General features: G+C 41.3%; 1 protein-coding gene across 1 annotated transcript in view; it reads right to left on the bottom strand.

The window, feature by feature from the left end:
- Positions 1-25,408, bottom strand: part of THSD7B (thrombospondin type 1 domain containing 7B) — a 595,317-nt gene that overhangs the window by 286,924 nt on the left and 282,985 nt on the right. The window contains exons 12-13 of the mRNA XM_030210867.1: positions 12,930-13,124; positions 1,429-1,692 (exon numbers count right to left, since the gene is read on the bottom strand). Of these exons, the coding sequence (XP_030066727.1) occupies positions 1,429-1,692; positions 12,930-13,124 (459 nt within the window). The remainder of the gene's footprint in view (positions 1-1,428; positions 1,693-12,929; positions 13,125-25,408) is intronic.

Consider the following 25,408-nt stretch of genomic DNA (forward strand, 5'->3'; position numbering starts at 1 on the left):
ACAACTTTTCTTGGGGGGGTTTGGCACTTTCAAAGCATGCTTTGCTGAATATCAGCCTGACTGCTGTATTTTGGGCGGTCTGGAGTTTTTTCATGAGTTGTTCTTTGCAGCCCACATAGATTCCATTGCAATAATCTGCATGGCTTAGGACCATTGATTGTATTAGGTATCAAAAAGTTGCTCTTGGGAAGAAAGGTTTTCATCGTTTGAGCTTCCACATTGAATAGAGTTGAGTAGAGTTAAATGGTCAGTATTCAGAATGAAGAAGAGTAGATAGTGGGGTTCCCATCGGTCTGTGCTGGGACCGCTGCTTTTTAACATATTTATAAATGATCTAGAGATGGGAGTAATTAGTCACTGTGCATATCTTGAAAATGCGATTGGCTATGGGATCAACAGGGCAGATGTATTGTTATTGGTAGCTGGAGAATGTCTTTAAATTGCTCAAGGCCTTTGATGTAGCATCCATGGCCAAGATCATCACTTTGCAACAGGTCCGGTCTTTGACTGGGAACTTTAAATTTGCTTGCCGGGTTATACCGCAGGGCAGAGTCTTTATTCGTTGGTTAATACATCTGACGAAGAAAGCTTATCGTAAACAACATTTTATCTATATCTTTGTGTCGGTGAAAGAAGACTTGAAAATTTGGCGTTCCTTTGTGAAAGATTTTAATGGGTCCATGTAGCGCAGTGGCGTACCAAGAGGGGGGGTGGTGGGGGCGGTCCACCCCGGATGCACAACGCTGGGGGGTGCCGCGGCGTGCGCCTGCACCTCTGAGTTCGCTAAACTTCATTCGTTCGCTGCAGCTCCCTCTGCAGAGGGAGCTGCAGCGAACGAACAAAGTTTAGCGAACTCGGAGGAGCAGGCGCGTGCCGCGGCACCCCCCCCCCAGTGGCGTGCACCTGGGGGGGGTCATTTTGCCAGAGGGGGGGAAGGTGTCATCTAGCAGGGGGGGCGTGCTGCATCCGGGGGGGGGGGGCGCATTGGCGCTCCGCCCCGGGTGCCATCCAGGCCAGGAACGCCACTGTGTATAGCAATTGCCTGCAGTGTCTGCCTGAGATTAGGGGCAAGGGTTTTGGTTTATATTTTCAAAGTGCAGAACATTATTGGCGGCCCCTGGCGATTTAAGAAGACAGGAGCCTCTCCTGCCGAATTAAATCACTTTGAATATCAGATGGAAAATGTTTTCTTCTGATCAAGGATTCCTTATGTGCTCAGTCCCCATGAATACAATCTTTTATTTGTTTAGCCTGTCTGAGAGGTCAAGACTGAGTGCAAATTTTATAAATGGGAAAAAAAATTCATATGATTAAAATTTTACAATGTTGATCTATAATTTGACTAATGAAAAGTAGCATTATACTAAGTAAACCCCACAGAAACCACAAGATAGTTACATATTTATACATACAGTTATATTTTCTTACCAGAACTGCTGCAATAAGATGGATCCACAAGTCTATTATTTTGATCATGACAGGCGATTGCTCTACGTTGCACACCTTGCCCACACTCTTTGATATCACCGTGGATTTTTACTCCTAACTGCAAATCTGATCTTTCTTCTGGTATTATACAATCTGACCAATTTCCATAAGGTTTAGCAGTGAACACTTCACATGGACAGGCTTCAGTTTCAACTTGAGGGTATATTTCAACATTCTGGCATTTGTCACGCTTTCTGCTTCTTCCTGTGCAAAGAAAATAATCATCTCAACTGATTTTGATTAAAAAAAAAAATCAAACAAACATTATTTTAATTATATGCTCATGGGATTTTTCAGATGCTTTAACTGCAACATTTTGGGGCCCTTTCGCTAAAGGGTCCTTTTACTAAGCTGTGTTAGGCTCTAATGTCCACTTAACACAGTAAATAAATAAATAATTTAAAAAAAAAACACCTAACACAGGGTAAGCTCAGTTCCACATTAGTTTGGGGATATGTTCAGTCAAATATATACTTTTTTGTATTTTTTGAAGGGATGTGTGGTAGAGAGTGGGCATTCCTGCGATAACTAGTTAGCACATTTACTGTACATTACTGGGCACCAACTGGTTAGCGCACGAATAACCGCTTACAAAATAGATGGTGATAAAGTACTCCTCCGGTAATTTTTAAAAATGGCTACACACTAATGGCAACATCGGTGTGAGGCCATTAATGAAATGCATAGAATATCAAGGTTTTTACTGCTGTGGTAAAAATGGCAAACCGTGGGAATGAACCTTTTAAGTTTGTACTAAGGCCATTTGTTACTGCAGTAAAAGGACCCCTAAAATTGCTAAGCAGCTACCATGTGGATTAGCAAGTGGTACCTGTTAGTGCACAGGCACGGTAAAGATTACTGTGCTGATAGGACAGTGTTTGTGCATAACTGTATATCCTAGAATATGGTGGGAAATGGGTGGGTTATGGTTAAGGAATGGACATGGAGCATATCTTGCATTTAGCACATGGTAGCTGATAACATGTTACTGATGAAGATACTGCATGTACACCAAATCCTAAAGTTTTTAATTTCTAGTTCATCTTTGAGGAGATATTGGTACTTGAAATTGCTGATAGTCTGTCCTGTTGGGTACTCATCTATTTCTGTTGATGTCTCTCTCATTCTCCCTGTCTCCTCAGCTCAAAACCTTGGGGTTATCTTTGACTCTTCTCTCTCCTTCTCAGCTCATATCCAGCAGATCGCCAAGACCTGTTGTTTCTTTCTTTACAACATCCGTAAAATCCGCCCCTTTCTTTCTGAGCACTCTACCAAAACCCTCATCCACACCCTTGTCACCTCTCGTTTGGACTACTGCAATCTGCTTCTTGCTGGCCTCCCACTTAGTCACTCCTCCCCTCTCCAGTTGGTTCAAAACTCTGCTGCCCATCTTGTCTTCTGCCAGGGTCGCTTTACTCATACTACCCCTCTCCTCAAGTTGCTTCACTGGCTCCCTATAGGTTTTTGTATCCTGTACAAACTTCTACTAACCTATAAATGTACTCACTCTGCTGCTCCCCAGTATCTCTCCACACTCGTCCTTCCCTACACCCCTTCCCGTGCACTCCGTTCCCTGAATACATCCTTCTTATCTGTTCCCTTCTCTGCTACTGCCAACTCCAGACTTTGCTTCTTCTGTCTTGCTGCGCCCTATGTCTGGAATAGACTTCCTGAGCCCCTACGTCTTGCCCCATCCTTGACCATATTTAAATCTCGATTGAAAGCCCACCTCTTTAACATTACTTTTGTCTCGTAACCACTTGTATCCACTCGACTCCACCTACCCTCCTCTCCTCTTTCCTCTACACATTGATTTGTTTGCTTTATTTTTTGTCTACTAGATTGTAAGCTCTTTGAGCAGGGACTGTCTTTCTTCTATGTTTGTGCAGTGCTGCGTACGCTTTGTATCGCTATAGAAATGATAAATAATAGTAGTAGTAGTAGTAGCTATGCACTCTTAAGTAGCAAAACACCATCCAGGAGTCATAGTGATAGGAGGGTAGGTGGAGGCGAGTGGATACAAGTGGTTACGAGTCAAAAGCAATGTTAAAGAGGTGGGCTTTCAATCTAGATTTAAAGATGGTCAAGGATGGGGCAAGACGTAGGGGCTCAGGAAGTCTATGCATGGGGACATCAAAGCATATCATTGATATTCTAACAGGATGGGTGTGGATAGGTGAGGGGTGAGGTAGCCCATTATAAACCATAAGCTGTATGTCTCTGTTGATCACCCCACCCCACCCCTCACCTATCCACAACCATCCTGTTAGAATATCAATGATATGCTTTGATGTCCCCATGCATACATATCTATATATATATATATCTAGATCTAGATATACATATATATATATATATATATATATATATATATATATATATATATATATATATATATATATATATATATATAAGCAAATTCTGATACAACTATTATATTCAATCTTTATTTCATTATAACACAATTACAAATTCTTATTATTGTTCACTATATTAAAACCCACAATAAACCATTCATTCTTCATTCATACGTACATAGCTTCTATATATAATATTAAAACGTTCAAATATTATAACACACATATGATTATCTCTATATATTTGCCAATTCAGTCTAAAAGTAGTAAGTCTCTCCAAGTACTCTTAATATAATCGATCACAAGTTTCAGGCTTTATCTTCTATGACCGTAGTTACTTTAAAGTTCTCAATGTTCTTCTAATGGCAACAATTTTCCGTTGAAAAAATGTAATCCGTTATGACTCTACTTGGTAATCAGGATTATATATCTTCTGTAATTCTTCATAACAAGTCCATTCTTTCTTCTCTTAATAGCAAATCATATGTTTTTCTGTTTTTATTATGGATTTCTCCATCTTAGTTCAGTCATTAGACTGACATACAACTATCAATTGTCTCCCTCGTAATTAGAAATGTGAAGACTTCATAGGTTTTTTTTCTTTCTCTTTCACCAAAACCCTTCTCTTTCACCAAAACCCAACACATACGTGTTTCGCTCCTCAGAGCGTCTTCAGGGGTCGTGATCTAAATAAACAACAATAAATAAATCACTCTCTATTCTACATGCTTCATATTTCTAAACAGCTAAATAAAACTTTGCTTACCGGCCAACGCAGACTGTTGGGCACTCGAAATAATCTTTCTCTGAGTCGTCTCCCAAGACGCCCACACATGCATAGAAACCTACATCAGGATTCAGTATTTATCCATTACCCATTAGAGGCTTAACCATTCTATTTCCTTATTAAGGTCGTGAGGTGTGACCGTGTTCCACCTGAAAATTAAACGCTGTTCTCTACGTAACAGCATTAAAGGGACATTACCTCCATTTTTCGGATTAACTTGGCCTAATACTACAAACCGCAGGTCTTGAATATTATGACCCTTTAATTGCCAATGAGTAACGATAGGAGCCTCCTTACGACCAGTGCGTAGGCTACTTAGATGTTTGGCAATCCTTGCCTTAATTTTCTGAGTTGTTTGACCAATATACCACAGTTTGCAGGGACATTGAATACCATAAATACAATTTTTAGTCTCACAATTTGAGTTATCTCTTAATATATATTTCTTACCATTAGAATGAGGAATTTCCACAAATTGAACTTGCATTGCAAATTTGCAATAAACGTAATGGCCACATATTCCATGACTGCCAGTATTACTATCATTAATACTTATCCAATTCTTATTTGGACTTAAATATTCACCCAAATTTATGCCTCTAGAAAAGGCAAAACGTGGAGTATTTTTAAATTCTTCATGGATGGTAAGAAGTGGCCAATGTTTTTTAATAATCTGAACAATCTCATTGGATTTTAACGTATATGGCAGAACACAGGTTAATGGGTCATGCTTTAATTTGTGGTTCCTTTGTTGGCACCATTCATTATGAAAATTAAAAGCTCTCTTGGTAGCTTTTCTCAAAATTTTTTTAGGATAACCTCGTTGGTCACACCTCACGGCCTTAATAAGGAAATAGAATGGTTAAGCCTCTAATGGGTAATGGATAAATACTGAATCCTGATGTAGGTTTCTATGCATGTGTGGGCGTCTTGGGAGACGACTCAGAGAAAGATTATTTCGAGTGCCCAACAGTCTGCGTTGGCCGGTAAGCAAAGTTTTATTTAGCTGTTTAGAAATATGAAGCATGTAGAATAGAGAGTGATTTATTTATTGTTGTTTATTTAGATCACGACCCCTGAAGACGCTCTGAGGAGCGAAACACGTATGTGTTGGGTTTTGGTGAAAGAGAAGGGTTTTGGTGAAAGAGAAAGAAAAAAAACCTATGAAGTCTTCACATTTCTAATTACGAGGGAGACAATTGATAGTTGTATGTCAGTCTAATGACTGAACTAAGATGGAGAAATCCATAATAAAAACAGAAAAACATATGATTTGCTATTAAGAGAAGAAAGAATGGACTTGTTATGAAGAATTACAGAAGATATATAATCCTGATTACCAAGTAGAGTCATAACGGATTACATTTTTTCAACGGAAAATTGTTGCCATTAGAAGAACATTGAGAACTTTAAAGTAACTACGGTCATAGAAGATAAAGCCTGAAACTTGTGATCAATTATATTAAGAGTACTTGGAGAGACTTACTACTTTTAGACTGAATTGGCAAATATATAGAGATAATCATATGTGTGTTATAATATTTGAACGTTTTAATATTATATATAGAAGCTATGTACGTATGAATGAAGAATGAATGGTTTATTGTGGGTTTTAATATAGTGAACAATAATAAGAATTTGTAATTGTGTTATAATGAAATAAAGATTGAATATAATAGTTGTATCAGAATTTGCTTGTATGTTTAACTATAACTATTTTCAAGTTACTATACCTTATACAGAACATTTATATATATATATATATATATATATATATATATATATATATATATATATATATACATATATACATATATACATACATAGATATAGGGTGGGAAGATGCGGGTGGGTAGGAGGTATGCATGGGGACATCAAAGCATATCATTGATATTCTAACAGGATGGGTGTGGATAGGTGAGGGATGAGGTAGCCCATTATAAACCATAAGCTGTATGTCTCTGTTGATCACCCCACCCCACCCCTCACCTATCCACACCCATCCTGTTAGAATATCAATGATATGCTTTGATGTCCCCATGCATACCTCCTACCCACCCGCATCTTCCCACCCTATATCTATGTATGTATGTATATATATATATATATATAGATATAGATATAGATATAGATATAGATATACTGTAGATATAGATATAGATATAGATATCTATATCTATATCTATATCTATATTTATATATATATATATATATATATAGATATAGATATGTATGCATGGGGACATCAAAGCATATCATTGATATTCTAACAGGATGGGTGTGGATAGGTGAGGGGTGGGGTGGGGTGATCAACAGAGACATACAGCTTATGGTTTATAATGGGCTACCTCATCCCTCACCTATCCACATCCATCCTGTTAGAATATCAATGATATGCTTTGATGTCCCCATGCATACCTCCTACCCACCCCCATCCTCCCACCCTGTCAGACTGTCATAGTAATGCTTGAATGTTTTCACTTATATACACTGTCAGCTAGCACATTTGCTTATTTCCGATCTGACGAAGAAGGGCAACCTTCGAAAGCTAATCAAGAAAAATGTATTAAGTTATGTCCAATAAAAAAGGTATCATCTTATTTTCTTTTCCATGTTTTATTTTGTTTGTTTTCTATTGATAACCTTAAGAGTGGACTAACACGGCTACCACACTCCTCCTCTCAGCTAGAATCTAAGGTTATAAGAAAATTTAAGCTGAGTCAGACCAGGATCCAAAGAGCCCAGCATTCAATCTCTGACAGTGGCCACAAAAACAGTCAACATTTAAAGTTTTACAAAAATAATTTCCTCTAACTTTCTCCACAATATCTTAACAAACTCATTTAACAAGTACATCATGTTGGAGACTCAGGGGTGAAAATAGACGTGTGGCAAAATGAAAATTGGAACTCGCCCATTTTGGGCCTGAGACCACTGCCATCCACTGACAGCAGTAAGGTCTCACGCATTCACCGGGCGGTAATTGTCAGCATGTGTACAATGCCGATTACCGCCTGGTTAGCACCACGTGCCAGAAAATAAAATATATTTTCCGGCACGTGTACTGGACACATGTAAAAAATTAAATTACCGCTTAGGTCATGCGGTAGCCAGGCAGTAGATCCAAACTGGCACCCGTTGTGTGCACGTAAGCGCCTACACAGCTTAGTAAAAGGACCACTCAGTTTGGTAACTATTCAAGCCTCAATAAATTGGTAAAATGTCACTAGCATCTGTCATTCTTCCTAACAGGAGGAAACTGCTGATTTCATATATTTGTGTGCTAGGATTAACATTTTTATTTTTGTTTCTATTATTTTCAGCAAATAGTCAGTTACAAAATTTTTATAGGCATCCCTGGGCACTGAAGCAGAGGAAAAGTAAAGTTCACTCAATATGATCCAGCTAAAAAATATTTGACAGTTTTCAGTAGATTCTTTTCTAAATGTTGATTCAATCAACAATCTTTCTTGATGATGAATAATGCACAATCAAAGCATTCATCTGGATAGATGAAAAGTTCATATTAATGAAGATACAAAGAGAACTTGTGTCATATGCTTTATTAACCTGCGGCATTAAAATAGAATAAAGCTTCTGGTTGTCTGAACAATAATTGAAATGATGATTTGTACTACAGATAACAACTTACAGTAAGATTACGGGTGATATCCCACACCATCTAATAACTGACTGAGGAAGCACTGTAGCATAGCTTACTACATTAAACTCATAAATAACAAAGCTCAAAGAAGGTTAATTTTAAAACCATTCACAGCAATACAATTTTAATTTTCTTGAGAAATATATCATGAGTACTTGAACATTAGGCTATAAATCTTCAGTGATTTTTATGGATAACTTCTAGCTGTTAAAACTGTACTATTACGAGTTCAGTATTTGAATCTAGTAGATAGTGGTGGGTATAATGAAGAACTGTCCACAGCATCTCGCTTAGGCCTACTCTGCCTGAACTAGACCATACTGTATACATTTTACGAAACACCATAGTTCTGTTTGAAAAAGAGTGGCAACCAGGGCCTATCCGTTTTGTTAGATTTAGCAGCAGCATTTTCAGTGGTAACTGAATGCAAGTTATATTCAGACAAAGACAGTGGGCCCAAAATCAGGCACACACTTTTTTTAAAGGGGGCAGTTAAGTGTCCAAAAATAAACCACTACCTTCCAATCTATTGCAAAAAATATGGTCTTTTCACTCCACTCTAATCCCTTATAAAGATTGGTCTCCTGGTCCCATTCCCCACGCGTGATCCCCTTGGAATTAACCCCTATCCTGATCCATTCTAAAAAAAAAAAAAAAAAAAATGTCCCCCATCTAGTCAAAGAAAAAATTACCTTCCAGAAGGGAAGAGGAGACCATGAGGCTCATTTTCAAAACAAAAATGTTAAAAAAAAAAAAAAAGAAAGAAAGAAACTGCACGAGGTGAGAGAAGGATGTTTTTCTCTCAAAAACATCCAAGTTGAGATTTCCGACACTCCAATCGTAGTAGTTTTTCTCTACAGTTTGCCGAAAATTTCAAGGGGGGCATGTTTTGGCCAGGACATGGGTGGCACCAAAAGATAGATGTTTTTCTGCAATAATGGAACAAAAAGAAAATGTCTAGGGCCAAAATTAAGACTTTTTGGCTAGACCTGTTTCAATCATGAATAAGTGACCTAAAGGTGCCCTAAATGACCACTGGACTTCCCCAGTAGTCATGCATCCCCTCCCATACTCCTAATATGGAACAGTGACAGTACATACCAGACTCTATGAAGCTTCAGATACGATGGTCATTCTTATTAGACCAGTAGGCAGCTCCCAGGAGTAGCCTAGTGGTCAGTGTAGTGGACTGTAAAGAAGGGGACCCAGGCCCATATCCCACTCTAACTGGTACACTAGCGTTGGAACGTGTGAGTCCTCCAAAAACAACTAAATACCTACTGCACCTACATATAGGTGATATCTGCAAGCTTGAGGGCTATTGTAGTGGTGTACTGTGAGATGCAGTAGGTGTTTCTCTTTCCTGGTGAGGTCACCATGCAATATATCTAGGTTATGGTAAGATGTGTACCTGGAACCTATTATGTGAAGTCCATTACAGTACTCCCTAGGGTGCCCTACTGTTCTGCTGGGATGTCTATGTGGCCGGTTTATTAACCCATTAGTGCCCAACATTCCCATATGGGAGCTTATTATGGGAACATTGGGCACTAATGGGTTAAGAATGTTGCCCCCCCCCCCCCATACATCCTAATGGTTCCAACCGGTGCACCAAGCATATCTGACAAGGTCCCCTCATTTTGCTATTGCTGCATCAGGGGTTTCATTACATCTTTACCTATAAAGAAACAACTAGACCTTCAGCAAATCAGCACACAGAAAGTGTAGACATAAATCCAACAAAGATATTTCAGGTCCAATCCACCACCAACAAGGTCCTTGCTTCATAGACTCCTCTCGCTTCCTCAGGATTGATGTTGGATTGAACCTGAAATATCTTTGTTGGATTTATGTCCGCTATACTTGAAGTTCCGCCATTTGGATGCTGATACTGATGAAGTTCCTAGTGCTATGAACTGTAATTGAACAGATAAGTTCTTCAAAAAAATGTTCCTGATATTTGACATTAAAAGAATTGTGCTATGGAACTTTAGCAACACTGACTATAATAGAATATGACCCAGTGCGTCTTAATTTACGCACAGGGATTTACACTATATTTTCATTGGTATAAATAAAGATGCGCAGATTTAGGCAATGATATATGAACTATGTGTATTCTATAAATCTAGGCTCCGCTTGTAGAATACACTTAGACGGCATTGATTTCAATGCTGATTTTTTAGGCACCATACTGAGAGTCTACCCCTAAGTGTCTTGGGTGCAAAGTTTATAGAAAAGTGCCTTGCACTTCCACGGGCAATGTTCACTTTTTCGCGTCAATTACCCACATAAGTGCAAGTATTATATAACTTTGGCATGCTAATGGAACAAAACATTATAGCAACATTGTAGCACAACAGAGAACAGCAGATAAAGACCAAAATGGTCAATCTAGTCTGCCCAGTTCTTGTTGTTCAATGAATTACTCTTTATGCCTTTGTTAAGGATTGCTCTTGCCAATATATGAAGGTTACTCCTTCCCCCATCCCACCCCCAACAAAATGTTAAGGTTTTGCCTATTGTTCTATACTATTAAAGTACTAAGCCTCTAAATCCATATTTGGAAGTTATTTTTCCAGTTGTTCGAATGTTGCAAAGAAAGGATGGGATGGCCTCAAGTACCAAGATATCCCCTGAAGTTCCACAAGCCCTTTTTGCTTTTTCTGGTCTATTTCTCAAAATCTCAGGTATGTTGGAAATGATGACTATACTCTCTACACTGAGAAGACTACAGCAACTAAACAAACCCTTGTTAATTTCTCTTAGAATTACACAGACTACAATTGCATCTTCTCTATATGCATTAGCTGGACTATATCTAATCCTATATAATAAAGCTCACCTCCAACGTTCTAAAGTGCTTGGGACTGTGGCTCCCTCAGCACGGAGGTGGTCTGCGAGGCAGCATCGAACTCAATGACGTCAGCAAACCCAGCTGATCGCAGGAACTGGCTGCTGGCATGCGCAAAAAAAAAAACGTCACCAAACCCAGCAGATCGCAGGAACTGGCTGCTGGCAAAAAAAAAAGAAAAGGTGAAAAAAAAAGGCTCAAGAAGCACTCCCGACCCTGCCATGCTCTAACGAAATCAACAACCGCCATCCACAACGCTCGCACCGCAAGAGACTGCCGCCCAGCTGAGGAGAATACCGCCATCCGGACCCGTACCAACAAACAAAAAAAGGTGAAGAAACAGCCTCTAGCCGCCCTCCGGACCCACACTAACAAAAAAAAAAAAAAAAGGTAAAGAAACAGCCTCCAGCAGCCCTCCGGACCCGCACTAACAAAAAAAACAAGGTCAATAGACAGCCTCCAGCCGCCTCAACAGGGGACGTCAAAAAAAGCAAAAAGACTTCAGCAGGCTGCGCAAGAAGATAAAACAAACTGCAGCCTTCTCTGGACGAGGTTCACGCCGCCCTGAAAAGCCCTCCCGATACTGCAGCACTAACAACAGGGCAAGCTGGACGAGGTTCACAGACACCGATCCTGCAGACAGCAGTGCAACATAAACGAACAGGTACAATTAAGGGGGCAGAAACATTAAGGGAGAAGCCATGGAACTTGAAGGGGAGACAGACAAACACATGGAGAGGGGGTGAGAGAACAGAAGGGGAGAGGAAAAATGATGCACATGGATGAATGGAGGGCATGAGAAAGAGAGCACAATCGTTGGATAAAAGAAAGAAAAGGAATTCAAAAACGAAACACGGGGGGGGGGGGCACCCTTACATTGCCACTCACAGGAGGGAAGGGGGGAAAACTTTTAACAGAAAGGGGGGGACTGCACTTCACACAGAAGGAGGGGGACATGTACACATACACACACACACACACACAGTCTTTCACTCTCTGTGTGTCACTGTGACACACACTCTGTCAAACACACACACACACACTCTGTGTCACTGTCACACCCACACTCTCACACAGGCATACACTCTGTTTCAATGCCCACTGTAACACACACACACTCTCACATTCACTCTCTCTCTCTCACACACAGACACTCTCAAACACGCTCTCAAACATATACTGCACCTGGGTAGACAGTTGCTTCACATGATGGAACAACACAGCAACAGATGATTTACAAATTTAACAAATATTCCTTCTCATTATAATACTTTTCTAACAACTCTATAGTTACCAAAAACAAACAAACAAAAAACATTGCTAGCGCCCGTTTCCTTTCAAACAGAAACGGGCCTTTTTTTAGTAGTTAAAAATAAAATATAAGAGGTCTGATTCCTAAGAACTACTGATTAAAAAGCTGATTAAGGTTTCCACCTAACCAACTCTTCTCTTGTCCACCAAGATGTACACAGAGCCATCCAGGGAGCATACATCAATATAGTTCCAACAAGGGAGAGAAACAGGTTGCTTTGCATAAAACATATCTTTCTATTAAAAGGAACCATTTTTGGGGCAAGTTAATCATCCTGTCACACTAAACACAAGCTTACACTGCTTGCACTGTGTTATTTTCTCTTCAAGGACATAGCAACAGAGAGTATACTGTTGGGAATCTCATACTATTTAACTGCGGTCAAAACCTAAATATTTGATAACAGAAATAAAATCAACAACTGTTGCTTACCCCCCACTTTAAAAAAAAAGAAGACAAAAATGTACCTGCGAGTGATCGTCTTCTAATTCTTTTTGATTCACAATCTGTTGAGCATGGGGTAAACTTGGACCATGGGCTGAATGTGCAATCATCTTTGCAAGGGATTAGACACTCCTGTACCAGATGGGGCATGGGGTCTGACCATCTGAGACATTCAGTGACATCTACTGAAAAGCCATCATCTGAGACACAGGTTACAGCTGAAAAATAGGAAGAATGTTTACTGAAATCTCAAATGATCCAAAGATATCTGCTAGATTATTGTTTATATAGTCATGGTTTACACTTCAATCAGAAAAAAAGCAAAAGAAAGTGACAAATCAGTTTACTAAAATGCATTAGCAATATTCAAAGTTCTTGGATTTGGAATTTTATTCCTATCCATGGTCAAGCTCAAGGTGAATTATTATGTCCCTACAGGAGTTATAATTTAATGAAATTTGGAATATCAGAAGGCAAGGTTGGAAGCAGAATGGGGGGGGGGGGGTGTTGAACCCCAGCTGCCTAGGTACACAGCCTATTTGCTTTAACTACAAGGTTGCACCATGCACCATTTATACTAGACTGGGGTGAGGTACAGGAACGCTTGATCAAGCAGTAAACTCCTACTAGAAAAAGGCAAAACAAGTTAGGGACAAGCCAACATCTTCCAAATATATTTATCTATTTATTTATGTATACATTTGTACCACATATTTTCCAACCTAATGGTAGGTTCAATGGGGCTTACAGTTGTCCAGAGTAAATTGGTTTCAAGTTATATAGAACAATGAGGTCTACAGTTGTCTTGAATTTGACAGCTGCAGAAGTTTTGCAGTTGCCTCAAGGTAGACAGGTTGTGTTTCATGTTTGTTTGGGGTGACAGAAGCCTAGTTCAGTTCTGTCTATTGTCATAGTTATATAGTGTTTTCAGTAATTTTGCAATTATTTGACATCATTTATTTGGATAATCATACAGCTTTAACTAATCCCCCTGTTAATGCCAACACAGCCTATTCACCTTGAATGGGCTGTGTTGGCATTGCCGTGCAGCTGAATAAACAAGGGGGTAAATGCTTTTTTACAAAATTTAAAATGTATTTGTATTCATGAAAGTAATATTTGCTGATTAAGAACTTCTGCAAATCCTTGAACAGTTTCCGGTAAATTTTAAACTGTTTAAATGCAAAAGTATATGTGTAGTTAAGATGATTGTAAACACAAGGTACCTGCAAACATGCTAACAATTTAGTGCACACCAATGCATATTGACTCAATGAGATTTAATACATGTTAAAAAAATACAAGCCCCATTATTCTCAATGCAGCCTATTTATTACCTATGCTCTTAACGAATACACACTAATGTGAGGGCCTGAGCTTGAATATTGTAAACTTGGGCACGTTAGCAGTATGTAATGTATATCCATACTTTTAAAATTATAAAGATACTGTACATGTGAATTCCTCCTATTTTATGTGAACAAGTGTACGTGGTATGATAGAAATGATAGTAGCAGATCAGTGATAGATATATCACTGATCGTACAAATAGCAATCTCCTTGCATCGCCCAACACTGGGCATGTTTCGCCCAAAAAGGGCTGCCTCAGGGGCTATCCTCTGGTTTTAACTGGCAAGCGACTGTTATGAACGTCAGCAAAACTGTTGACAGCGTCTTCGTTGAAAAAAAAACAGAACAAACAGTATTGTAGAAGTGGAGTTCTTACAACTGCCAGAGTGATGTATACAAAACTCCTCTCGCTATCGCGATGCAAGGAGATTGCTATTTGCACAAATAAAGTTTATATATCTATAACTGATCTGCTACTATCATTTCCATCTTGGAGCTTGCAGATCAATTGCCTTTCTGTTTTTTGGGACCTGCTCTATGCGGTATGATATACATATTGTTTTTGGTTGCTGAAAATCTCTATACTCCTGACTTACCCCCCTGTAGCCACGCTAGCAGCTGCTGTGCGCTAATGCTGACATAGCCCATTCACTTTGAATGGGATGTGCCGGCATTGCCACGCGGCTTAGTTAACAGGGATATTACGTAGATTAACTTTGTTCCAGCCACATAACAGGTGACTAAGGGGCTCATATTTGAAACAGAAAAAAAAGTCCAAAAAAGTGGCACAAAGTAGCATTTGGACATTTTTTTCCCAAAACGTCCAAATCATTATGTTCAAAACCTATTTTGAGACATTTTTCTATGCAGTTCATCTGAAGTGCATCTAAATCACAAGGGGATGTGTCGGGGTGTGTTGGAGGCGGGACTTGGGGTTCCTAACACTTGGACATTGTTTTTGCCATAACAGAACAAAGCAAAAACATGCAGGGCTATAACCTAGGCATTTTGGGTTAGACCTCTTTTAATAAAGACTAAAATATCCAGAAATTCAAAAACAAAAACCAAACTACTCATGCAGTGACACTCTGAATGATAGCACTCAAATTAGTGGAGAAAAAAAGACCTAAGTCAAAGCTCCAGTTTACACAACATAGGAATGAGCTAAAGCTCAATAGAACCATCACAGGTCTGAAAAGAAAATCTACTTCTACATCAAGAGCAGAACCATAGAAACATAAAAACATGATGGCAGATAAGGGCCAAATGGCCCATCCAGTCTGCCCATCCTCAGTAACCACTAACTCTTCCTTTCCTAAGGGATCCCACATGCCTGTCCCACGCTTTCTTAAATTCTGACACAGTCCTCGTCTCCACAACCTCCACCAGGAGGCCATTCCACACAGCCACCACACTTTCAGTGAAAGAGTATTTTCTTAGATTCCTCCTAAATCTATTTTCTCATAACTTCATCGTATGCCCCCTCATTCTAGAGTTTTCCTTCATTTGAAAAAGGCTCGCCTCATGTATATTGACACCACTGAGGTATTTAAATGTCTCTATCAATCACTCCTCTCTCTCTCTCTCACTTCTCTTCCAGCGTATGCATGTTGTTTCCCTTACTACGGGCATTGGTATACAAGGCTTTCCAGATGCTACTTTTCCCCCCTTTTCTATAATGATATTTGATGTCTTACCTCCATAGGGGTTATTAATTACTTACAGAATGAAAGCTGAATACAGAGTCACAGGCAGAGTCAACAGTAAGACAAGCCATCATTTCATATTATCACAGTCACAAATTTCAAGGCATTTATCTCCTCAAAATCTCTTTACAGAGGAATCCACATGAGGCTTGTTTTGGACATGTGTACAGCAGCCAACCACTAAGCAGCAGTGTTGCCAGGTGGGCGGTTTTACCGCCCAATTGGGCGGTTTTCCGCGACCCGCCGCGGGAAATTTTTGCCCGCGGCGGGTTGCGGTTTTTTGGGCTGGTTTTTGTGCTTCGGGCGGTTTTTTTAGGTGGCTTTTTCGGCCGCGGTGGGCGGGGTTAGTGACGTGGGAGGCGGGGTTAGTGACGTGGGAGGCGGGGTTAGAGACGTGGGAGGCGGGGTTAGTGACGTGGGAGGCGGGGTTAGTGACGTGGGAGGCGGGGTTAGAGACGTGGGAGGCGGGGCTAGTGACGGGGAAGGCGGGGCCGATGACGGCGGGGGCGGGGTTGATGACGGCGGGGGCGGGGTGATGACGCGGGGGCGGGGGTGTCAGGGGCGGGGTTTGAGTTTGGGCGGGTTTTGGGCTGGATTTTGGGCTCCTTTAGGCTGGAAAAATATTTTCCACCTGGCAACCCTGCTAAGCAGTGCATGCTCAGAACAGCCAAACAGTCTCCACTACTTCACATCCCCCCTCTCTCTCCTTAAAGAAACAGACAAGTGATGTGCGTGTATGAAAGCTGCGTGTAATCGGAGCACTTGGACAACTTATTTTTAGTTTTGAGAATGTGGGGGGGGGGGGGGGGAAAGGAAAACTGAAAAGGGAGGGTGAAAATATTTTTTAAAAACAAGGAAAAATAAAAAAGACCAGTTAGCTTATGTACTTCTCGGAAATTTGACTGCAACATTTGCATTTCAACGCAGAAGGACAGGAGGGGGTGGGGCGGAGAAAGAAAGAGCTGAAATCTTTTTGTGTTTTCTCCTTGCACAAAGTTTGACAACGTCAGTGAAAAGCTGAGCTAGAAAAAAGGGAAGCTCTGAACCAATTTACTCACAGCCCAAAGGAGAGTAATTAGTAGAGGGGCTGGTGTGCATTGTGGTTTTAAAGTGCTGGAAAGCTGCTCCCATCTGCCCCTTTTTCTTACTTTTGCAGAAAGAGCTGAACTATTACACCTAATCACACTGACCACCCTTCAACATCTTCTGTCCTTCTGTGACTGTTCTCTTGTGCTTGACTGCTTAAATATTTTAAATTTAAATGCTTTACTTTTTGTCTATTAGATTGTAAGCTCTTTGAGCAGGGACTGTCTTTCTTCTGTGTTTGTACAGCGCTGCGTACACTTTGTAGCGCTCTAGAAATGTTAAATAGTAGTAGTAGTAGTAACTAACAGACACAAAACAGGCACCCAAAGTAATGCAGAAAGCACTACGACAGCTCCTGACCTCCCATAAAAAAGGCAGGGGATACATTCTGTGCCTCACTCGTTAATGGCTGTACATTGCTCGGAATGCACATTTGCATGGTAATCAGCTTATTTGCATATGACTCTCGTTGGCTGCTAACACAAACGGAAAAGAGCCTGCAGAACCCCTTTGTGCATTTCTCGCTGTAGACCATACTTGCTAGACTGGCTGGTAGCGGTCAAAAATGCATGTTTCTGGCCCGGAGCCTTAGACATAACTTTTAAATCCTAGTTATTTATGTTCCATTTTAGTTGATATTCTATCCTTAAATAAATTCATTTCCTATTGTTATTAGTTATGTGTCCTTCCAGTCTATCAGAATATATCCAGAGGGATAGAGTTTGGTCAGATATTTTACTCCAGAGTGCGAAACATGTCTCTGTCCTATGTTGCCCAGCAGTGGTCAGTATGATTACTGGCATTACCCTCACAGCAGCAAGGGTCAGTTCCTACTTCAGTTCTTTTTAATGTATTTTTAAGTCCATTAGCAGCTTTGTAGCAGTGGATGCTACTACACAATGATATCCAGATGGTGATACACATAGATCCCTTAAACCTGGAACTATCTCCCCTTAATAAATGTCTTTAATGCTGTGGCCAGTTAGCTTACTAAAAATAATCTGTAGTTCAATCCATTAATAATTCAGGCTATAAGGTATACAAGCTGATTAACTAGACCTACCCACTGCACCAGCTGCCTGTGATACCCCAGCTAGGGACAAGGGTGGTCCTGTGGAATAACACAGATGAACAAGGAATATAAGTGTATTATTTAGTTTAATCCTGAGGCCTGTTACATCACAGAACCAGGAACAAAACACAGAACATCTCTGTAGTTCAATAAGCAGTGTTAAGCAGGTCTCAGGCTAACAAGGCCCAAACACTGTCTGTGGCTGGTAGGGCGGCCCAACCCCAAACACAGCCTGGGAGTCTTTCTCCGTTCTTTTCCAAGTACTAGGTCTGGCTCCATCCAGACCTTGGAGCAAGGCCTGTCAGTCTCAAACAAGAAGCAAAAGTGGCTTACCTCAACCTGGCCAGGCATACACTGGGGCTTCGATTTCTTCTTCTCTCTGGGCCTCCTCAACCTCAGTCAGGCCCTGTCTTTTATACTTCCTGGTTTTGGCTCCATCCCTCCTCCCAGCTTACTTCCTCTCAGCAGGACTAGTGTAGCTCAGGCTGTCTATGGGATTATTAAGGGTCAGGGGCAGAGGTCTATAAACCCCCTCACACTGTCCTTGTGGAAATCTTCAAAATATTTGACTGTTAGCTTCAATTTGAAGACTAGGTTGCTATGGTTACCAGATCCTGCTTTTTGACTCTGAGACAAATCAGATCCATGTGATCTTTTTTTTTTTTTTAGCCAGAGATGTGCTATTAAATCTTTTATATAAAGGGGTAATAAGTTGCATTCATTATGGTTAAGGAGCCAGCTTCAACCGACTAGAGTGGCCAACTGAAGGCTGGCAGGTGCCTCTATGGCCACATAGCTGAGGCTGTGGAGGGAGAAAGTCCAGGCAGCTAGGAGAAAGTGAGTCAGGGAACGAAGTGGGGAATGGAAAGTGTAGAGAGTACTTGTCATTAGCAAATATGGAAGGGGTAGAGCAGTCTGGCAGGTTAGGTGTGGGAAGGGGATGAGCTACAAAACCGAGCTTCTCATCTTTCCCCCTAAACCTACCTCTCTTCTCCCCCCTTTCTCTATTTCTGTGGATGGCACTACCATTCTCCCTGTCTCATCAGCTCGTAACCGAGTCATCTTTGGCTCCTCTCTCTCCTTCTCTGCTCACATTCAACAGATTGCCAAAACCTGTCGTTTCTTTCTCTATAACATCAGCAAAATCCATCCCTTCATTGCTGAGCACTCTACCAGAACCCTTATCCACACTCTTATCACCTCTCGTCTTGATTATTGTAACCTGTTTCTCACCGGCCTCCCTCTTAGCCATCTCTTTCCTCTTCAATCAGTCCAAAACTCTGCTGCGCGACTCATTTTCTGCCAAAGTCGCTATGGTCACATTAGCCCTCTCCTTAAGTCACTTCACTGGCTCCCTCTCCGTTTCCACATTCAATTCAAACTTCTCTTATTGACCTATAAGTGCATTCACTCTGCCACTCCCCAGTACCTCTCCACTCTTGTCTCTCCCTACGCCCCCTCTCGGGTACTCCGTTCTGTAGATAAATCTCTCTTATCTGTCCCCTTCTCCTTTATTGCTAATTCCAGACTTGCTGCACCTCTCGCCTGTAATAGACTACCCGAGCCTGTACGTCTAGCCCCGTCTTTGGCCGTTTTCAAGTCCAAACTTGAAGCCCACCTCTTTACCACTGCTTTTGACTCCTAACCACTACTCACTTGCCCTGTCCTTTTATCCTCACCTCTTTATTCACTTACCCTTATTGTTCTGACTGTTTACCTGTCTTATCTAGATTGTAAGCTCTTTGAAGAGGGACTGTCTTTTTGTGTATGGTGTAGAGCGTTGCGTATGCCTTGTAGCGCTATAGAAATGATAAGTAGTAGTAGTAGGAGGGCAAACACAGAAAGTGGAATTATAGAGGACACATACTAAGGAGCAGTTAAGAGGGCAAGTATGGTGGTGGTGACTCCTCTTTTTGCCTGCCCTTGCAACTGTGCATCCTTTTTTCTATCGTAACTTTGAGGTCCTTTTGCTAAGCTGGAAAAAAAATGTGGCCTTAGTCTTTCTTGCACTCTAAGGTCATTTTCACCATGGCCATAAAGATGTCTTTTACTATTTTTTTTTTTTTGCATAAATAGCCATGCGCTCATGTTACCATTAGCACGCAGTCATTTTTAAAAAGTACAGCATGAGCACTTACAGTCACCCATTTTGTAGGCGGTAAGGGCTCTTGTTATCTGTACACTAACCAGTTAGCACTCAGTAATGTAGATGCACTAACTGGTCCCACTCAAAAAATGTTAAAACGTTTGTTAGTGCGCAGTTAGCACACGGAGATTTCAGTGCTACCAAGGGATGCCTAAGCACATCCCACGGTATTCCATTGTTTGCTGTGTTAGGTGCACATTAGCACCTAAGGCAGTTTACTAAAAGGACCCATTTATGTGCTTACTTAACCAGTTATCATCCTCACTTTAATATTCCCTTCTCTCTTGTTTGTCCTGTTTGTCTGTCCTAATTAGATTGTAAGCTCTGTCGGGCAGGGAGTCTCTCTTCATGTTCAAGTGTACAGTACTGTGTACGTCTAGTAATGTTATAGAAATGATAAGTTGTAGTAGTAGTTAGCAGACTGAATAATACTGCTAACTAGTTAACTGCCAGCTTCACCCAAGGACTAACCTGGCACTAACCAGGGAGTGCAGAGGCAGTCACGAGCCAATATTCACTGGCACTGCCCAGTTAAATGCCAATGAATATCAGTGGCTAGACCAATAAGCATGATTTAAGTGGGCAAGAGCCTCTTCTGCCCACTATCCCCCTAATTCTATAAAAGTCATCAAAAATTGTGCACACAAATTTGGGCACACGCCCAATTTGCACATGCAATTTAATTGAATAACAGGTCAATTAGTACCAATACTTGGCTTTTTAACAAGCAATTATTGGGACTAATTAGAATGAATTGACATCTACGTGAGATCTGTACCTAAAATGTACATGTAATCAGAAAAAAGGGTATGGAAATAGGAAGGGCATGGGCATAACAGGGCCATTCCTATAATTAACACGCATTGTCCTATATAATAATACTCACCTCCAACGTTTTAACCTGCCTGGGACCATGGACCCCTCGGATGTGGTCTGCTAAGCCGATTAGACCGCAATGATGTCAGTAACGTCACTGATAGCTGATTCCAAGGCAAGGGGAGGACCCCAACCCCCGACAGCCAAAGTCCTGTGGCTGTGTGGCGTTGCTTCCTGAATGAACTTCTGTTCAAGTTTCTGTGCGTGCGCAGAAGCACGCACAGAAACTTGAACAGAAGATCATTCACAAAGCAACACCAGCACAGACGAGAACAGAACTTTGGCTGCCATGGGTTGGGGTCCTCTGTTAGCACAGGTCCAGGGGTCCGTAACGCAGAGGGGGCGGAGTCTGGAACTCGGTGGGAGGGGCGTGATGGGGCCTTGATGAACTGGGTGGGTGGGAGGCCAGGGAGGGAGGCCTAGAACTGGGAGGGAGGTAGGCTGGCAGGGAGGCCTTGAACTGGGAAGGAGAGAGGCCTTGAACTGGGGGATTGCCTTGCTAGCGCCCGTTTCATTGCGTTAAGAAACGGGCCTTTTTTACTATTTATAGAATAATGGGCATACATGCCTAATGTAGATGCATACATTTCAGTTGGTGCAAATGGCCTTGCTTAAAGTTAGATGAGAGTCCCAGGAATAAGCATTATTCTATAAACTGTGCATAAATTTAAGCCTGGCTTATAGAATAGTACTCTTTTGAAACTGAATTTTTTGTGTGCCATATATAGAATCTAGCCCTTAATGCTGAATATCAATGTTCTTATCTTATAAAAGTGCATAGATGCCTCTGTTGTCTTTATAAATTATGTGTTTTCTGTGTTGCTTTTACCAAGGCTCCCTCTTATAAAATCATCCACCCACACTTACATACATGCATTTCTGGGATACCTATTTCCACAAATAAAGTAGAAGTTTATGTTAAGAAATGTCTTAAAACTATTCTTGTCATGTTGTGTCCATGCCTTAGGACATTTTTATTTAAAGATCAGCAGGTGGTTTAAGAATTTTAAAATAAAGTAATTAAAAATCAAAAGTATTATATGCTTAGTTTTATTCTATATTCCTTTCTGATTAATTCTAATTTTATTTGCTTTGTGATTACAGCTGCATACTGAGCTGAGCATTTGAATCTGCTGACTACAATGACTTCAAGATCTTTTTTGTTGGGTCAGGACTCCGAATACAGAATCCAGTAACATGCATATACAGTTAAGATTATTTTTCCCCACCTTCATTACTTTGCACTTGTTCACATTAAATTTCATCTGCCATTTTTACATGAGCAGTTCCTCAGTCTGACAAGGTCCTTCTGCAGTTCTTCAAATTCTGATTGTGTTTTAACTCCTTTGCATATTTTGCACCATAGGAAAATGTGATCAGTTCATCCATTTCTCCCTTTTTCAGAAGTTAACAATCAAAGTGGTATATATACGATATGCAGGTGCTTATTGTGTACCTGGGGCAATGGAGGGTTAAGGGACCTGCCCAGAGTCACAAGGAGTGCAGTGGCAATTGAACCCAGTTCCCTTGATTCTCAGGCCACTGCACTTTTCATTAGGCTACTCCTCCACTCAAATAAGTTAAACAACAGGTTTCTGTCACAATCCTTGAAGCACTCCACTATTAAACTCTTTTCATTGGAAAACATTACTTAGTTCTACACTTTGTTTATGATCTTTTAACCAGGTACTAATCTGTAGGAAAAGCCCTCATCTCAAGACTTTTAATTTCCTAAGGAATCTCTCATAAGGAACTTTGGGGTAGATTTACAAAGCTGTCTTAAGCAGTTGGTGCTGGATATACTTGGCTATAGTACAGACCCGCATTAAAAGGTACTTCCATGTTATGAGCAGCCAGTGAGATAAAGAAACATGCAATAGCTGTTTAACATGGGCAGAGGTGAATAATGGGCACAGCAGGAGAGTGGCCAACTGTGATAGTTAGATTGATGCCACGCATTAGCTGGTCATGCCTGCTGATGGATACAGTAGCACTTAACATTACCTCAAGAGGTGGCAATATGTGCCAATGTGCTACTGGCATCAGGGCCGCTGAGGGGGGGGGGGGCAAAATTCCCCGGGCCCGGGCCTCCAAGGGGGGCCCGGCGCCGGGGTCAGGCCGCCAGTGCTGCAGTTCCCGGTCTCACCTGCCTGCATCCTCGGCTCTGGGCCCCATGCATTTGAAGCAGCAGTCATAGATCGCCTCCCTTCGGGCCTTCCCTGTGCCCTGCCCTCGCGGAACCGGAAGTTACATCAGACGAGGGCGGGACAAAGGGAGGGAAGGCCAGAAGAGAGGTGATCTGCGACTGCCGCCTTGAATGCAGGGGGCCCAGAGTCGTGGAGGCAGGCAGGTGAGACCGCGGACTGCAGCGGCGGGGGGAGCAATGGGGGGCGGTAGCAGCAGCGACGGGGGGCAGTGGGGGGGCAGAGGGAGGCAGCCTTGCCCCGGGCCCTGCCTAGTCTCTCGGCGGCCCTGACTGGCATTTCAATAGTGAATACTATGCCTCCAGATCTGATCCCACCTTGAGGCCTCCCTGAGCAGGCAACCCTAATTGTAAACCCCCCATTTGATCCCCAACATTGCCCCCATGTCAGCAGACTCTTCATACTTGTAGCACTCTACAGTAAAACCTCAAATTCCCCATTTCCCGGACCCCATCCTTTATCCTGTGGTCATCCTGGTACTCTAATAGTCCAGGACAAGAGATGTCCCCCTTCACTCCCATCTTGGGGCTTCCCCAGGTGGAAAATGGGACCTCTAGAAGTGGTCTCACAGTACTATCACTAGGATCAATTTGACATATAAGGCAATTGTGTCTTATATGGCAGATTGACCCCCTAGCAATAGTATCACAATATTACCACTAGTGATCTCAGTGACCATTTTGAATCCTGGGATCATTGCTGCCTACTCATTAGATATCGGGGACCCTTTGTAGGCTGGGGTGGGAATTGGGAGATACGGGTTCTTCCTGTGAGGGTGCCTTGGGGGCAGTTGTTGCATGGAGGTTTGGCCTTTTGGGGAGTTTGTCACATTGTGGGGTTTCCAGCCTTGAGGGTTACTGGGAGGACAAATCTTGTATTGGGGTGCTTGCTGCCTAAAGGGGTGCTATGGAGGATCCTATATCAGAGATTCCTGCTTGGGGAGGGAATCTGCTGCAGTGGAGGTTGAAACCTTGAGAGGATGCCACACAGATGTTGTCTCAGGGGTAGGTCAGATGTTAAGGAGATGACCATGGGAGGGCAGCTGTTGGGCAGGGGTGATCAAGGAGCCAGATGATGACATTCACAGATGCCCATTCCAGGAAGCACTTGCATGTGCCTCAGGACAACTGTATATACACTGATACATCTTTTGCAATACAGAAGTAGATATGAGATATAAAAAAGTTTTAATAACCATGAGCATTCCTTATGTAAAATGGGAAAGTCACATCTGTATTATATATCCAACTAAGATATCCCCATTCCTCATCCTACTCACACCCTCTTGATAGTTAGATATATTTAGCCTCCCCATGTACAAATGGCTCCTATTCTGGGATTTTGAGCTTTTTGCCTTTGCTTTTTGAAACGTTTTGCTTCGCGTTTTGGATTTCTACAGTTGAAGACAATACAGGAAGCTAAGTGTTTGCATTTAAAGTCATATATGAACATTAGAGGCACAGCTCAGGTCTTTGAAATTGTTATATATTCATTCACCTTGAAAATCGAGTAAAGTAGTAGCCATAATTGTAAATTTTTCATTATTAATGGCAGTTGTTTTTTTCCCAACAGTGGCTTTTTCTCTCTTTGGGAGTTCTTTTCCACTGAGGCTTTTACTACTTGTCATTCAGCTGATGAGAGACTGCCCTACTGGGTTATATGCTGTGAAAGTCTATGACTTGTCCCGAGGCAGTTGAAGCTCAAATTTATTAAGTAATAGCATACAAGTGGCATACTCTTTCTCAATTTTCAAGAGCAATACATCTGTTATATTTCTGTCCTATTCTGAAATGCCATTTACACATAAGGATACTTCTATAAGGGTCTTTGACTCATTTAAAGTGGTTCATAAAAATAATAAAAACAAAAACATGTAAAAACATTCCTTTGATAACTATTCCACCATACTAATGGAATAGACAATCTGCTATAGTGTTACTATAACATAAAACAGTATACTATACAGCAAATTGCCAGGTTTTGGGCAGTGTATGTAGATTTCTTAACATCAGTCTCTTGTTTTACTTCCTGGGGTAGCTGTTCCTCAAAATTGGTGTCATAG

This window comes from Microcaecilia unicolor, chromosome 7 (assembly GCF_901765095.1).
Source record: "Microcaecilia unicolor chromosome 7, aMicUni1.1, whole genome shotgun sequence".
Taxonomy (NCBI): domain Eukaryota; kingdom Metazoa; phylum Chordata; class Amphibia; order Gymnophiona; family Siphonopidae; genus Microcaecilia; species Microcaecilia unicolor.